Source organism: Ischnura elegans, chromosome 6 (assembly GCF_921293095.1).
Source record: "Ischnura elegans chromosome 6, ioIscEleg1.1, whole genome shotgun sequence".
Taxonomy (NCBI): Eukaryota; Metazoa; Arthropoda; class Insecta; order Odonata; family Coenagrionidae; genus Ischnura; species Ischnura elegans.
Window position 1 is genome coordinate 540,530 of NC_060251.1, and position 17,799 is coordinate 558,328.

Below are 17,799 nucleotides of genomic sequence, written 5' to 3' on the forward strand. Positions count from 1 at the left end.
GCAGAAGATATTATACTAGTGTATTTATTTCAAAGGCAAATCCCTTTCACCATACGACAAGATTATTTACATTCCATAACATCAGCCAGTTAAAAAAAAATTGTTTTGCAAATAAAATAAATTACAACAACCCCATAATATATTCCCTCTTCACTCTCCCTTCTTGATTTCCCCCTTCCCTCACATCGGCATCTCCTTCTGGCTCCTCATAAGCTTCATCATAGTCTTGAGCCATTTCCTCCTCACCCTCTGTCTGCAATAAGAAATTGTGCAGCACACAGCAAGCAGCCACACTCCTGTTAAGTAGCCCCCTGTTTCCCATATTTAAATATTTGAGGCGCCTAAATTTGCCTTTTAAAAGTCCAAAGGCGCGTTCAACCACGCTCCGAATGGTGCTCAATCTGGTGTTGAAAACAACCTGGGCGTTAGTTAAATGCCCGGTGTTTCGGAAAGGAGTTATTAGGCACCCCAACAGGGGATAAGCAGCATCCCCTATCAGGTGCCTATCTGGTCCAAGAACCCTCTCGACCACCAGCTTTTGACGGAGGGGGCTATTTTCAAATACCCGGGCATCGTGCATTCTTCCAGGCATGCCCACAGCAATATCGATGAATCGCATGCCATCATCACATACACCCTGCAATATAATTGAGTGGAACCCCTTTCTGTTATAAAAATCGATTGGGTTTCCAGCAGGTTGCTGGATGGGTATGTGGCACCCATCTATAGCCCCCACCACTCCGGGGATACCCCTTGATCTCAGTTGGAAGACCTAAAAAGCAAAGAGAAATAATATAAATGGTTGCTGAATTATAAACAACTGCTTACAAATTCCGCACTTCTAAGAGCTCTGCCCGACATGAATTTAAAGCCAACCAAAGAAATTCATCAAGTACTAATAACAGCAGCACAACTAATAACAGATTTCACTGTACATAGAAAACATATCAACAACTTCAAGCGACTTGCTGGTGAAGATACATTGCTATGCAAACCTTTGACTTGCGGTGAAACAAAAAAGAAGTAACTAATAGTAACCAGTTTAAAATAGAATTCTATTTACAACGAAATTTAAATGCTGTGTGCATGAAATGTTCTTCAAAAATTCAAAGTTCGGACAATGTGACATTTATTCATTTGATTGTTAGCTCAGGTAACCCTATGAATAAAATGTTGATAACAGTTCTATTTCCAGCATTTTCATATTCTATTCATTTTTGTGACTGATTACGATTTATGAGGGGATCAAGGTCAGAAAATGATCAATGTGGACTACATGAAGTATTTTTATAGCACCACAGAATAATGCCTGAAACTTTTGAGATTAGAAATTTAATGTTTTTTCAGGATTGAAATGGTGGTGAAATCACAGAAATTGTCTCAGAGAAGCAACTAAGTTACAGTCATGGTGCCCAGTGGCACAGCAAGGGGTGGGGGGAGTTTGGGGGATAATCCCTCCCCCCAAGAGCTCAGATAAATTTTTAAGTTTAATCTAATATAGTTTATTGCATTAATATTAATATTAGAATAGTGTAAGGATTACTAAAATGTCCCTCAGAAAGCCGTAAAACTCCCCATTTTGAACCACCTTAAAAATTTTCAGGGGAAGGGCCCCCGCACCTCCTGCTTGCCCTGGCAGGTATTCCATACCCCTCAGACCCCCACTACTGATTGCGCCTAAAACCCCTTCTAGCCTTAATTCGTTGCTGCACCCCCGATGGTACCCACTGGTCCTCCAGGGCATTGTAAATGGCCAATGCCGCCTGAATACCCTCCAACAGCACAGTTCCGCTTCCAACAATCTCTTATTGAACCACAACTCATATGGCACATTAATAGTAATAGCAGTTCTAAGCGTAATTTTTGTGTGCCCTTTAAAGAGCACCTGCACTTACGTTCACAGACTCCAGGGCCTTGGCTTCAGTGGGCCACTTGATGTAGTCATCCATGGCCATGTGGAGGCACTGCACCACTTCCTCATACACAAAGTGGGCTGTGCTGGGAGCTATTCCGAATCTGTCCCCCACAGATAGGAAGGATTCTTGTTCGGCTGGCACCCAAACACAAACCATCACCTTCTTCTGTAGTGGGACGTCTCGGCAGGCGGATTGCAATCGTGCCCCTATGTCCACGCAGAGCAACTGGAATAGACAGAAATATATAATACCAAGGGCGTACCCAAGATCATAACTGGGAGGGCAAGCCATGTGATTTATGAGATTATTTCCTTGAAATAAAGTTTTACTTTAATTACATATCTTATAATAATATACATCTGCTTTTGTGGGTTTAAAGAAGATTTGTTGAATACATTCCTTTCAACTCAATACTGATTTCGCTTAAAGACTTTTGCAATTTTTGCTTCTGGGGGGACAAAGGGGGCATACGAAAACTACTGCCTTGCATTCCAAAATATATCTCGCAAAAATTTGTGAATTTCATGAACAGCAAAACAGCCCACGCTTAAATAAAATTACCATTGATCTCCCCAGCATGTAGCCGTGTTTAGACCACCCGTTCAAGTACATTAAGGGACAAATGATCCGATAGATACACAAAATTAGACCGGGATATTAGCTGGACATGCATTTTCACACTACCGGGTGTTCACACGGCCGTTGTGGCTTTTGAAAGTGTCGTTACGAATCCACTTGCCCCAGTAAATCTATCGTGTAAACACGCCTAAGGATGCGGCTATAGAACATGCATTATCAATCCCCATGTAAAATAGCCATCGAAGAACTCGAATTCCTTTAAACACGTGTCTTCAGTTCTGACTAGTTGAGCAAGGAACAATTCTAAAAGACATAAAAGTAACATTTTACGTACCTCCATGCAATTTCTCGACATCCGGAAATGTTTTCTAAAGTCGTCCGGACTGTAGCGTGGGACAGTTTCTTCATAGTACTGCTCGTTCCTCACAGGAGGAACAAGCCGCTCCACTACTTCCTCCTCTTCAATAGGGTAGGCAAGCTGGATAACGTTGGCTACAATTTCGTTAAGGTTCAAGTCATCCAATAAAAATGCCTGAAGTGCAGCCTCCATTTCAGCAATTCTCTACCTTGTCAAACCTCGAATACGACTACTCACTCTGGAACCGGAACAGCAAATGAAAGATGTCTACACGTGCACCACGAGGACCTGACTTGTCTCTCTTCATTTGTCGCAACGATTATGAGATTTATGACAACACAGCATATACTTAATATTTTCATAGTTAACAACCATTTGTCTGCTTATTAATACAAATTACCTTAAATGTATAATAATTTATACAGAAATATTTTCCATAATTAATTAATTACCCTACCTATTTCTTTTAAAGTTAGATTTTAAGTGGCCTACCGTATGTCTTTAATTAACAATTTCAAAGTCGCCTCCGAAGCGCTCACTGAGCTTTCACCATCCAGGGGGCTCGGTGATCGCTCAGTGAGCGGTGACGTCAGAGTCCGCTCACTGATCACTGAGCGATCACTCCCCCTGAATGCACCCAATGGGTGGGAAGGTTACTATGCATCTATAAATACCGATTTCGTACTTGGAAGATATGTGGAAGTGTCCTATCGTTAGAAGGCTCCCAGATGCGGACTATAAATATGGCCCTAAATGTCTTCAAATTCACGGTTTGAAGATAATCTGTTTTAGTCAGAAATATAGATCACGTAGCAATCATCGGATGCAGATTAACCAAACATTTAACAAATGCGATAGACACACCACGAATGTAAACGCATCAATAAAAGTGCTATCCCTCCCTGCGTCACATATCTTTTGCAAAATTCAGCTGCAGCTAAAGGTTTTGTGCGGGAAAATGGAGAGAGAAGAATGCCAGGGGAATTAAAAAGTGTCTGAATTTTCGCAAGTGTTAATGAACACTTTGATTACCAGTCTTCTGGATTTGGCACAGGCTTATGGTCTGTGTGTTGTCATGGCACACTGACCAATAATTGCACTTCGAATATACGTGTGCTGATAAATTCGTGGCCATGTCTGCGCGTGACTGACCTTGAAATACGATCGAAATATCCATTTTTCTTTTAATCTGTCAATCGCAGTTCTACGATCGTAAAACCAGGATTGAGAGATTTTTAACCCTTACCGGTGACGTGCGTCTGACAGACCGCTGCATTTCTTAAAATATGAATATTTTCAAAATTAGTCTTTCAAAAGATCTAATATTCTCGTTAGCTTCATATTTTTGGATAGCAAGGACATCGCATTCTTAAAATTTAACGTTCCTTTTATTAATTTTTGTAAATTAGCAATTGAATTCAACTAGCGGTCTGAGAGACCACACGTCACTAAATTAGAAAAATCAATGAAGGTAATGCTGGTGGAAATGATTCAAAAAGTTGATAAAACAATTCGTAGTGATATATCGAGCATAATAATAATTAATAATTTGTTAGGAAGCATCTTTTGTTGTACAAAGTGGATATTAAGCACCTTATCTTTCTAAAATTCATTGCATTAGAATGACCATTCAAGTAATTTCTGAAGGTGAACGCAAAACAAATGACATCCAGTTTTTATTAAAAATCTTTTTGTTCTTTTAATGCTAACATTTTTATAGGTGTTATCAATAATTAGAATAAAATAGTGGTGAATTTCTCGTACTCCTAGCTGCAGTACACATGTAATGTACTTTGTAAATTGGAACCAATTGAACCCCAAAATTTTGCATGCCCTCGGCTGGAACGCAACATTTATTTACGGGTATCTTTCAGCAGTTGGGGACAGAGTATCTTAGCATTGATTTTTATCGAAAGAAGAAATTTAAAAAAAGCCTAGGAAACACAGAGAGTAAAACGTCGAAATGCAAGTGACGTGACGTTACGTCTACGTGACGTTACGCCCCTTTTTTTTCAAACAACCAGAAAACCCTTGAGTGCGTAGTTTCACAAGTAATGCAATCTGTCGACAAATGCAGAAAAATAAACTGATAGTAAAGGAGGGAGCACTGATGATGACAGAAGTGATGTAGTATAAGATCTCCACAGGCGAGAACAATTTTTTACAGGTGAAATCGCAATAAGTGGTCATCCAATGAGCCAAAGAGGAAAATTCGTACACCCTTCCATAACACCGTTACTCAGAAACCCGGTTTAAAGTATTACATAACATCACTAGGTAGGGATATTGAGCCTCTTGATTATTAGTCTCAGATTTTTTAAGAGAAAATTTTACAATTGAATACGTTGGTATGATTAAAAAAAATAAAAGGGCCTAATGATTTTTCGTCATCCAAAGGACGCATAATGGGCTCTTCATTTTACGGATTCTCAGAGAACAAGACTGTAATATCCAATGTCCCCATAATATATGTCTGTTTGCTCAGTTTCATTAATGCATTACAGGGTAAGAGGTGATATGGAGTTAAAGAAACCAGTAGTAATTGCATTTTACAATGCAACTAAAGGTGGTGTAGATACATTAGACAAAACGTACAGTAGATACAATTCCGGGTGGTTGCGAATGGAAGTATTTTCCAGAATATTTAATATTTCCTTTGTAAACTCTTTCGTGCTTCAGCAGTCTGAGAAAGATATGAGAGATATGACACGATTTAAATGTCAAAGGAGAATGTCAAATGTAAGACTCCCGAGACAGGAAGGATAAATTATTGCACAAATTCCCCATATACCCGTAGGAAGAGGCTGAAGAAGTTGAAAGGTTTGATTTGACAAATTAAAACTTCTCGCACTATTTTTGCGTGTTTTTTCCCACATTTTCGATGCATGCGATTGAAGAAAGTCCCTTTATTATCATTATTTTTTTTTCTTTTCTTGACCTTGGTATTTCCTGGAGTATAGGTCATTTAAACAAAAGTTAGCAGCCAACGTTTCGATTTATTTTCTTAAATCATCTTCAGGGCTATGTTATAAAAAATGTGAAACAATATAAAATACAGAGAATAAGACGATACACAATATTTATACATAAAGAAGGAACAATTGGGTTTTTTTAATATAATACAATATAATTTAAAGAAATATGTATATATAAACATATATATAAGAACAGAATGTAATATAGAAAAAATTTTGACATACCTCTAAACTTTGAACATATTTATTTATGTTTTGTTTCTAAGGTATTGCCACAACCTAGGTTACCATTAAAATTTTTTGTATATTACATTCTGTTCTTATATATATGTTTATATATACATATTTCTTTAAATAATATTGTATTATATAAAAAAAAACAATTGTTCCTTCTTTATGTATAAATATTGTGTATCGTCTTATTCTCTGTATTTTATATTGTTTCACACTTTTTCTAACATAGCCCTGAAGATGATTTAAGAAAATAAATCGGAACGTTGGCTGCTAACTTTTGTTTAAATGGCCTATACTCCAGGAAATACCATATTATATGAAAGACCCTTTGGTTAATTAGATGTATAATTGTAATTGAATGGACACATAACTTTTTTCCTTATTGAAATCTTTGGAAGGGGCGGCGACCGAGAGTTGTTATGAACAGTCCGCCACTGTGTATGTTGTGGGTGTTACGACGCTTGTTCAACTTCTCTAACAAATTCTTAATTGTGCGTGCATAATAAAAAATTCCCATACGCATCTCTTGGGCGAATTATCTCTCGTATTGTATCGCTTCTGACCGATCTGAAAAAATAGTTTGTTTCTTTCAAAATGTACTCTTTTCCAGTTATGATAGGTGGCTCCTCAATTTTTAAAGCCGCCTAAGTCTAAAACGTAGCCATTGAATCACTAGTGGCTTCCAAAAGCACTCGTGCCAAAGCGCTGTTGAGCTATATATTAGCCCGTAGTAATTTTTAACGAATCGTGCCATATTTCTTTCCATTCGCACGATATACTTTCCACGGGACCTGACCGACCGCTTTCCTTCCTTCAAAGGCATTCATTTCGCAAAACATATATCAGCTACGTTTGAGGCCTCCACCTGCAAACTCCCCTCTAAGACATACGTCAACCGAAGATCTCAACTTTGAATGAATGCAGTGATGGGCAGTGTGAGAGTGAGTCAGTTGGAATGAGGAACTCAGCAGAGCGAGAGAGCTGTGAGCTGAGAGAGTCTTATTCGGTGAATCACGACTCCCTCCCCTCCACAAACGACTCCATCCCGCCATACGGTGTGCTGAAATAGGGCAGTTTCCTTCATCAAAGAAAACGAAAGACATTGATTGCGATTCATTACCCACCATTAGTGTGTTCATAATATACAAATTATTTGATTTTAGATAATCCACTTTAGACAAAAATTAGTGGTCAATTTTATCCTCACTTGAAAAAGGCCGGATTGTCGCCCATGCGATTCCACTCCACGTGACGTCACAGGGACCTAATTTCTATACGAGTAGATAGGAGTTTTACATTGTCTGAGATTACCAATGCTTGCATGAGGCACAGAGCTGAGGGAAACATGTCTTAATAATCACTTATTAAAACTGGCTAAGGTCGGAGTGTTTTCTTCGTTTGATAAGGTATTAATAATCCTTATTAAAACCAAGCGCTACCTGCTAGCATCCTGTGTTGTATCAGCACTCAAAGCCTCGCCCCAAGGTCACCTCACTTGCAGCAGTGGGAACCAGAACGACGTCACATGGAGTTTTCCCGGCATTCATGCTTAGCCGTCGCGTTTTCGCCCGCTTGAAAATTTTCACTTTTCATTTAATCGCGAAAAATAGATATCGTCATTTAAAAATCTAAAAGCATGAAATACTTACTCCAGGAGTAATAATCTTTAAATTTAGGCAATTAAAAAAACAATAGGAAACCACCCTATAGTTTTTGTCATCAGTTTTTCATCCAGTTTCAAATAACAATTTTTACTGACAAATTGGTTCGTATTGGGAATGTAAAAATTATATTATAAGTTTAAGAATAGAGAAGCATTTAAAGAAAAATTAAACAAAACAATAAAAATGGCGTAGCAACATTTTATGAATTTTTGATTTATTGCGGTCTCCCAGTCTGCGCACGTCACTGGTAGCGTAACAAGAATTGCACATCACTGGTTCAGGTTCATTGACGGCTTTTTCCAGTTTTTTTTTTTTAACGGTGTACGAAATTCACAGCTTATTCACGATCCTAAGGTTTTCAAGGTTGAGTAGGAACACTTTGTTAAATAAATAAATGTTACGATAGAGTTTTCTTTACAATAAAACAATTTAAAAAATATATTGTAATGATAGGGTCGCTATATTCCTTCCTGATGCGCTTGTTTTTTGCTGGTCGTGATCCACGCAGCGTTCAAATCGAGCGAGTTCTTGGTACTATTTTGGTGGTCATCTACATACATACCACAGTGCATTTCGAGTATCATAGGTTTTTTTGGTGAGATATAAAAAGGGGCAGAAATGTATGAACGTGAGCAGATGAAGGGCAGACGAGTTAGTAGACAAACAAGAGTTCTCGGAGAGAGATAAGGATGGAAGAACGAGAGAGTGGAAGGGGAAGCCGCTACCAGCTGAGCCGGCCACAGCCGTTACGGGGTTGACTGCTGAATCATCCACTGTGGGAGGAAGGCCCTCCTGGATGGCAAATGGAGACAACGCAGTTCCCTACAATGTCAACGAGTACTATGGACTGTGACAGGAGCAAGGATCCAGTAAGGAGCTGCATCACAGCATAATTAAGTACTCACGAATCTCCCCATTTCCAGAGATCACCCTGATCAGTGATCCCTTACCCTCATCACTGACTGATTCCTTCCGAGTGCGTCTCTCACACACAAACGAGTATCCCTAACGCGTTTAACTCTTTTATTTGTTTTTTGACGAGAAAGTCATATTTTCCTACATTCTGTATCACAACTCTCCCGTTCTGTCGTCTAAAGACTTTTCACATTATCCTGAGGAGCCTGTAATTTTCTTATTGATGCTTGCCACCGTATATTTTTGAAATTGCCAAATTGTTTTGTAATATCCGTGTTTAATTCCATCTTATCATTCACCAACCAACCAATCATTACATCTTTCATTAGCTTAAGATATTTTGGGGAAAGTTATGCGTTAATTTGTGTGGAGTAATTTTAGTTCAATGAGAATAAATGGTTAATTCACTTAAATGTACAAAAGACGTGGTCATTCTGATTACTGAACTGTGCCTTTTCGACTTGTTCGACGCTCGGATTCAAATCTGGTCGTCGTTAACGTATCGGGATCGTATCCAATGCCCTTGGATGAGTTCCCTCCTTGCTCCATCAACTGATGAGCTGGCTTCAGGGGTTCAATTTGGCCTTAGTGGTGCCCTTTTTGGAATTTATTTTGAAATCTAGGGTCCAAAATCCTTATGGGAACGGCGAGGAGATAATCCCGTCAGGGCATCAATGCACTAAGAAGGTGAGTGTGATGGGAATTTCTGGTAGAAATTGTGTCACGCGATATGTTTGCAGAACCATGAGTGTTACGTCACTATATATAAGAACAGAATGCACAAAAAATTTTGACATACCTTACCTTTGTACATATTTACTGATATTACATTACTAAGCTATTACCAAACCTTTTTACCATTAATTTTGATTTATTAAATAAAAATAATTTTTGCTAAGGTTTTCAATGTCAGTTTTTTTATTACAACTGTAAATTGATTTAGATATGTGAACCATTTCTTTGAATATTCTTTTTCTCGAATTAGCCTCATGATCTAAAATTTCGTCGCTGTCAAAATCAAAAACATGGCCATTGCTTATGCTATGGCTAGCAAGAGCACACAATGGGTGCTTTCCATTCATTGACACACGTCAACACAAGTCGACTTAAGTCGTTGTGTCGCGGTTTTCGTGTTCCATTCTATGTGTGTCGCCGACTGTTGTGACACAAGTCAACAAACGAAAACGCGCAGGAATTGGAGAGTTATAAACAGTTAAGCCCGTATGACACTTGCCAATTTATTGGCCAATCCATTGGATATTGGATTGTGTACCCACTGACACACGCCAATTTCTAGCCCAATCTCAGTTTCACAATATTGGGCACAATTTCTTGGCCAATCTACAATTTAGAACAGGTTCTATTTTCTCGAGGCCAATCTCCAATCAGAACTCAGTCTTGTCGACTCCTAGTGGCCAAAACTAGAAGCTCTTTGCAAAACATTTCACCTCGGAATTTTAATATCATATATAAAAACTTTACAAGCATAGCAACCCATGAAATAGCTCAAATAATTAATGTGTACTTTGAGAGAATATAAATTCACAAACATCAACTGTCTAAAGTGGGTAATTCGGAAATAACATTTCGGATATTTAATGAATAAAAACGTCGTGTTTATCCTCGATAGCGTCTATATTTTGTTTATTTTACAATTATTAAACTATTTTTCATGATTTGAGCGCTAAAGTTTCGGGTGAAAGTCCCAATTGATGACACAATCTGTTTATTCGATGAACATATTCCAGCCAAAACGAGCCGCTACGTTATCTTGGCTCACCTATGAGATCACCATATTGCCTATCTCTCATCATTCAAGGAACTCACCCGAATGAAATTTCGAGCAATTCGAGAATATCTTTGCAGCCCCTCGAAATAGTTATTAAATTTACAATTATTAAGGCACCTCCCATTCTGTAGCTCATTGGCAATTAACCTGCGTCTTGAGATGCTCTTTTGTCATTTTGTGTTATGTGGCGTTCTCTAGTGGGGTATTAGAACACTATAAAGGCCAATATTGGTGTAAATATTGGTACGTGTCATACGATGCGTAAAGCCCAATATTTTTACCAATATTGGGCCAATTTATTGGCCAATATATTGGCCAATAAATTGGCAAGTGTCATACGGGCTTTACCGCGAGTCGGCACTAGTCGACTCATGAGTCGCATGAATGGAAAGCACCCAGTGTTATACCACCTTTTGCTGATGACTTGTGAAACTAACTTTTAAAGGCTGTAAAATCGTACATCCGAGTCTTTTTCTTGCATTTTTTTAATCTCAATGTTTCACGTTTTCTAGTATGTTTTCACTAAAATATTTAATTCTGTCGTTCTGTTTTTATGACCGAATCTATTTCACATGCTTAGTAAAAAGATTATGATTCTCAAGATTAGTATTGTTTACCCTCACAATCTACTTCACATGATATGGTATAAACGTTTAAACGAGTTTACTGTGAAAATGTTAGGGTCTCTTAATTCCACCAGCAATATTCTACACTTTTTCAGCAGTGGATGGGAATGGAGACCATAAGTTGCACTACCCACACAGCACAGGACGTCATCAGGATATCCTAATTTGGTCTCATATGTCCTGATGACGTCCGAGATATCCATGTGACGTTGCCTAGGTATCCCGCCGGGATTTTACATCCTTACGATAGTTTCCAGAGTTAATAGGTTTTCTACCCATTTTATTGAAGAGTGATAACGGGAATGAAGAAATATATCGATTTTTACTGAAAAATTATATTTTCTACTCATGTCCTGCGGACGTCACGGGTCCGTCACTGGGACATTCCATTCCCACTGGTTATATGAACTCTTTAAACCAATTTATCAATAAATATTTACTCTTTTGGGATTAAATCATATCAAAGGCGAATGACTGTAAAGGTTTTATATGAAACATGACACTTTTATAATTTATCATTAGAAATCTGCCCAGATTATTCTGCAAATAACTGACGTCCTCATTCATTCGAGTTATGCCCTGATAGCACTAAAAGAATTATCTCTGCATATTTTTAAGATTTTGAAGTACATATAAATTATTTTAAATTCTCGAGGGTGCGATTCGCGATAAAACCTATGCTGTTACCGGACTTCTGTGCGCGAAAGGTTGTCATTGTGTGAGTACCAAATATGAAAAATACGATGATATTTTTTGACATGGCCCAATTTTTACCTGAGAAGAGCCATTACGTCGATTCCGGCCGAATTTATACACTGTTTTTAACTTGCGTATTGTTTACAAAGTTGCAAAGATGAAACGACAAAACATTTCGAAGAAACACGTAAGCGTTAAAAAGAGTCAAACCATTAAACTTTCCGATGAAAACATGAGATGACGCCATAACATACGAGCGGAAGAGGCGTTCATAGAAGTTGAGTATTACGTGATATCTGAGTGTATTTAATCATGTTTTTTTTGTCGTTGTTTCTTGTTATACTTTATTATTTAACCATTTGTTAACAAAATCCAATGTAAAAGGTCTCATGTACTGTTTTTGGGTTTATTGCAAATAAATAAATAAGCATTTAGCGTTGTCAATTGACTTCGTCAATTGACAACGCTACCCTGTAAACACAAATAGCTGCTGAAGCGCTGCAGCAGCGCTGCACCGTAGCGCTGCAGACGGTGCCCACGCGCTGCTGACGCGCGACAGCAACCTTCAAATTTCCGTTTTTTGAATGCCACACGCGCTGCTACAGCGCCACTGTAGCGCTGCAGAACAGCTGCGGCAGCGTAACGGAGGAGCATCACGAGCGCTGCTGAACAGCTACAGCAGCGCCGTTCAGTTGCTGCGGCAGCGCTGCAACAACCGTCTTGCAGCGCTACACCAGCGGTGCTGCGGCGCCCGAATTTCGCTTTAATTGCGTACTGAATCAAGCTTATCCTTGCCAATTACTACCCGGTGGCCTATCCCCAAAAGCAATTCCATCATTCATGTGCAGGTCTGAATTATCATCGCTGCTATGCTCGTAGATACGTCTACTTGTCCGGGCACTCGTCAGCCTGGCAGGTGAATGAAGAAATAGCTATTGGGCATACGCTATGAAAGAGTACTGAAATAAATTATTAGTCTTGATTGAATTACGCAGTTCAATCAAGACCTAATAATTTATTTCAGTACTCCTTCATAGCTTATGCCCAATAGCCATTTCTTCATTCACCTGCCAGGCTGACTAGTGCCCGGACAAGTAGACATATCTACGAGCATAGCAGCGATGATAATTCAGACCTGCACATGAATGATGGAATTGCTTTTGGGGATTTACACTGAAAGCATACCATCAATGAAAAGGTCCGGAATAACCTGCATAACTATGGCCACAGGGTAGTAAACCAAAACGAAATTACCTTGACAAGAAGTTTGGCACACAGGGTAGAATTCTATGACGGTCATAACCTAGAAAGTAAAATTTCCATAGACTTTCACTCTAGGCTTACCATCAGTACTTCACTCAGCCAAAAACAGCCCTAGTTCTCAAATCTCGAATCAAAAAAGAATGCAAAATTAAGAACTGGTAACCACTCCATACAAAGCGTACAACAATCCTCAGAATAACTAAGCATACCTTAAACACAGATACTTACTCACCATTCGCTATATAGCATTATCCTTACAGCAGAATGAGTTTATGGTAGAAGAATAAAATTCAAAATATGCTTTAAAAAATTTATTTTCAGTGCATCTTTTAATTTGCATCCCAAAAAGTTACAGAACAAAGAGACAGTATGCAAGGCCAGATTTAAATAGCAATTAATGGCAGTGGAAGTTTCTCTGCCCTCTCCTCAGAATATAAATTTGAAAATTAGAGAATAAACAAAATTCATGTTAAGTAATTAATGCATGATATGTCAGCAGAAGCAATGCAACGAAAAATCATCAAAAGCAAAGGCAACAAACATGGTACTCAATATAGAATGAGAATGCACCACAATTCCTAGTTACAGAATAAAATGACAGTACCCAAGGGCAGAATTGCATGGCATATAATAGCAGTGGAAGTATTTATGCTCTTTCTTCGAAATACAAAACTGAAAATTAGAAAATAAACAGTGGTCGTTTAAAGTAATTATGCTAGACACATCATATGAAGCAAGAGCAATTCAATGAAAAATAAAAGCATATATTCATAATAATGCAACAGAATACACAATCGCTGTCAAAAACGGATCTCCTTATCCTGGTCCAAATACTGGTACCACTCTCCTATCTTTTTATTTATTTTACCAAAACCAACATGAACCAGCGTAGGCTTCTTATCAGCATCTGAGGAAATACCAAAGAACACACATAAAGCATCTACTGATACAAAAGACGCAATCAATGGGAGATCAATTGTGAAAGGAGGGAAGGAATAAATGACAAGAGTAAAAACTATACCAAGAATAGCTTTGCAATAATTATAATATTTATCATGATGAATCATAAGCACGCAAGAGGATTCCCACATGCACACCACACGGTCACAACAATGTTACATACGCCAGAAAATTACACTCCCTCATTTATATAAAGGCTAAACTTGCCAAACACTCATGAAGGCAATCTACCCTGAAGCTAGAACTTGCAAAAACATTGTCAATATTTTCTAATTTGTTCTCAGAAGGTTCAGTGAACACTCTTGAAGTAGGAATTCAATAAATTGACTTTCACGAAACTGTTTGCTAATATTTATCCATCATCGTATTTTAGCGATCAAACGGAAGATATTTTACATTGCTCGTACTTCCCTAACACCAGACCAAAATGCTTTTGAGTTATCCCGTTACTCCTCTACCAGCGTTTTCATTTTAAAATTCGTCAATGCATTCTTGAAGGCTTACTTAAGCTTTAAACAACTTATATTTTTTAATTAGTAACACGAGATAATTACTGGATAAATCAGTATTGACATCTTCCATTTTAGCAGGGCATTCTCTCTGTCGCTTTAATGATTTTTTCACTCCCGCGTCAGCCCATCTCGTTAGACAATCTTTTTAGTATTTTACTAAAAAGGTTGGCTAACTAAAAACTTTTCAGCTGTGAACTTTTCCTGAGATATGCGTTACAAATTTCCTATTTCACTATTAATGGAAACCTATATGATTATTATTTTAAAGCTTATTTCCAATGGTTCCAAACATAACTACGACCACGTATGTAAACAAAAACACTCACTCTTAAAATGTGTTTATATTCACCATGAAAGAATGCCAATTCTACCTAATTTCAAGGAGCATTGAATTTAAAGTAACTAAAATTATACATTTTAAAAGAAGATGATAAATTCTTACCTAATTAGAATCCCCAAGGACGATCAACAGTTCCACGACGTTGGCCGCCATAGCCTCAGCAAACTTCCCAAGCACCCTGGTAAACAATCGCGTATCGCGTAGCGGAGGATTGTTGCACAAACTCGCATTTGCAGCGTTCCAGCAGCGTGCTGCAGGCATGCTTTGGGCATGCGCTGTTGATGCGCTGCAATTGCATGTTTCGCCAGCGTGCTGCGAAAGAGCGCTGCACAAGCGCTGTTACCGCGCTTCATTGAAACGGAAACGAACTTGCAGCTGTGAAACCCCTGTGCAGCGCTGCTGCAGCTATTTGTGTTTACAGGGTATCGTTGCTATCCATAATTTGTGCCTTAAGGCACAAATTATGGATAGCAACGATAGCAACAATAGTTATAAATAAACTGTGGCGGCCATCATTACGTGAAGCCGCTAAGTATTCGTGCATCCGCTGTTCTTATAAGTTTCTCATTAGAAGGTGAGTACAAGTTTGAAAAAATATTTTATGCTTACCCGGCGAATAGTGTGGGTGGTGTGGGTCAACTTCTCTCGGGATTCCCGCGAGGTTTGAAACTCCATTTCTGCCGACACTTCGAGTCCCGAGTCGGAGCTTGAAACTTCGGCAGAAATGAAGTTTGTAACCTAGTGAAAATTCCGACAGAAGTTATCCTAAAGCACAATTTTGACTAATGGAGTTTTAAACTTGGTTAGAGTTAATGTTAATTATTTCCTTTCGCCGATTAATTGGTCCTGGTTTTGCGATGTAACTTGTAAAGGGTATCAACGATTTTTTACTTGTCGTTACTTTTATTTTATACAAGTTGTATATTGTATATTTACAGGTAACGACAAGTAACAAAATCGTATGATATATCATACTATTAATGTTTAGGGTTATAATATAAATAGAGTGAAGTCCGATCATGATTTACCCTTATCGATTTTTATGTCGACATTAGTCTCTAAATTCAAATCTGACTTTGACTGTGGAAATGATTGCTCGACTCACGAGACATAAATTATTACAGTATATTCCGCTTAATGGGTCCACCGGTTACTTGGGGCAGCCGCTTAATTGGGGCAGATCATGAAGAACAGATCCCAATAGAGGAACATCCCAGAGTATTCTCCGCTTAATTGGGACAGCATGCCGCTTTATTGGGCCATGAGGCGGCTACATATATGTAAGTATATATGTAAATATATATGTATATAAGAGTCCCAGTCAGGCAACATTATTTTAAATAGGTTATTGAAGGATTTTTACCCTGAAAATTCCGATTTCCCTTTTAGGTGTCTTCTTTGAGAAAGATAGAGGCTCCAGTGTGAAGGAAATCATTTTCAGGGTGATGGCAAGTTTGCTGAGAAATGAAGTAGCCCAGGAATTCAGCTGGTTGGGAGCTAAAAGAAAGAGGGTGTTTAGCTCGTTGAAATTAAGAAGAGTTATTGATGGTAAATGTCCAGCTTGTCTTCGAGTCCAGGGTTCAAGTTAAACTTGATTATCTTCCTATCGTTGTGTGTAAACTTATTTGTCTTCATTTTTTACAGATATAGTACTTAACCAGGATGCTACAGCCACCAAATCCAGTGTGGAGGTCATAGTGAAGGGTTGGCTGAAACATGCCAAGGCAAGGCACGAGAGAGAGGTGTAAGTATTCATTGAGTATGGGTTTAGGCAAGGAGAAATGATTTTGGAGTGGATATATTTTGGCAAGTTGCTCCTCATAATGAGGCTAACAAAATTCTCTAACTCTTGATTTACTGTGGTTTTGCAGATTTTACTATTCATACTATTTTACTATTTACAGAAGTTCTAAAAAATTTATAGCACAATGATAATAAGGTTAATTTCCTCCTCAAAATGAAATTGCCTACTAATTCATTCATGAGCTCCAACCATCCCATATGTATGGACAATATGTACCTAATATTCGAGGTATATTCATACTATTGCCTAAATCAAATCATTTCAGCTTCATTTTTACTTGCTAAATGCACTGAATAATTTCAATCATGGTTAACCGGTAACACATACTAACTTATTGTGTTCATCCATCAATTGAAATGAAAAAATATTTTCCAGATACATGTTTAGGAAAGCAAGAAGCAAAAGAATTTCTTTTTTACATAAATCAGTGAATGCATTTCTCTAGCACTTCATTTCAGAAAGAACTAATAAAACACGATGTGCAATTAGTTAAGTATTGTCTGTCGATGCAATGTTTATGAGTGGGCACTTAAATATGGGCAAAGTGTCAGCCAGTATAGTCCTACTTCCCCTCCATTCCCACTGTAATTTTTTTTGCCGAACCCTTTTCATCCAAAATTGTAATATCATTTAAGATTTCACAATTTGATTCACCTCATCCATGTCCCATTTACAATTTGCCAGGACCACAATTTGACTACATATATTATAAAAAATTTTGTAATATCTTGCTTTATATAATCGAGCTTACTTGTATAATCGAGCTCTTAGGCTCTCTCCCCTTATGAGATTATCTGTGAATACTAATATGAAATGTAAAAGTTAAAATTCACAATAGGTTATTATTTACAGTAAAGTATTCCATGTAAAATTGAAGTATATCACCAATCAGCTGATTTGTATTCAATCTGCGAATATTGGTGGAATTAAAATTAGAATTACAGAACTTTTAGGGTTTCATTTTAGACATTTAATGTCTCCCATGAGTGTACAAATAGAATATATTGGTATGTGTAGAATGTTTGCAATCAAGGTGACCATTTACTGGGAGGATCTTTTAATTACGGAAAGGTTTTTGTTAGTAGTGAAAATGGCATGATATTTGTGACAGATACATGTGCAAAAATATAGAGGGTTAAAATATGAAAGTTCTAGTGGCTTTTTAAAA

General features: G+C 37.9%; 2 protein-coding genes and 1 long non-coding RNA gene across 4 annotated transcripts in view; all 3 read right to left on the reverse strand.

Annotated features, from left to right (window-relative positions):
* The window catches only part of LOC124160172 (zinc finger protein 367-like), a 105,380-nt gene that overhangs the window by 21,590 nt on the left and 65,991 nt on the right, over nucleotides 1–17,799 (reverse strand). The window lies entirely within an intron of this gene.
* LOC124160170 (putative nuclease HARBI1) lies at nucleotides 17–3,996 on the reverse strand. The gene is made up of 3 exons (XM_046535931.1): nucleotides 2,830–3,996; nucleotides 1,896–2,141; nucleotides 17–772 (listed from the first exon to the last, which is right to left on the reverse strand). Exons 1-3 carry the CDS (start codon nucleotides 3,043–3,045, stop codon nucleotides 122–124), a joined length of 1,113 nt encoding a protein of 370 aa, XP_046391887.1. The 5' UTR covers nucleotides 3,046–3,996; the 3' UTR covers nucleotides 17–121.
* LOC124160174 lies at nucleotides 13,759–15,005 on the reverse strand. The gene is made up of 2 exons (XR_006865106.1): nucleotides 14,930–15,005; nucleotides 13,759–13,922 (listed from the first exon to the last, which is right to left on the reverse strand). It is a non-coding gene; the product is annotated as an uncharacterized LOC124160174 (long non-coding RNA).

Coding starts and splice junctions, on each gene's coding strand:
- LOC124160170 (XM_046535931.1), bottom strand. CDS start 3,045: ATGGAGGCTGCACTTCAGGCATTTTTATTGGATGACTTGAACCTTAAC. Junction 2,142..2,829: donor TGTCGAGAAATTGCATGGAG/GTACGTAAAATG, acceptor TGTCTATTCCAG/TTGCTCTGCGTGGACATAGG. Junction 773..1,895: donor AGGCCCTGGAGTCTGTGAAC/GTAAGTGCAGGT, acceptor TTTGCTTTTTAG/GTCTTCCAACTGAGATCAAG.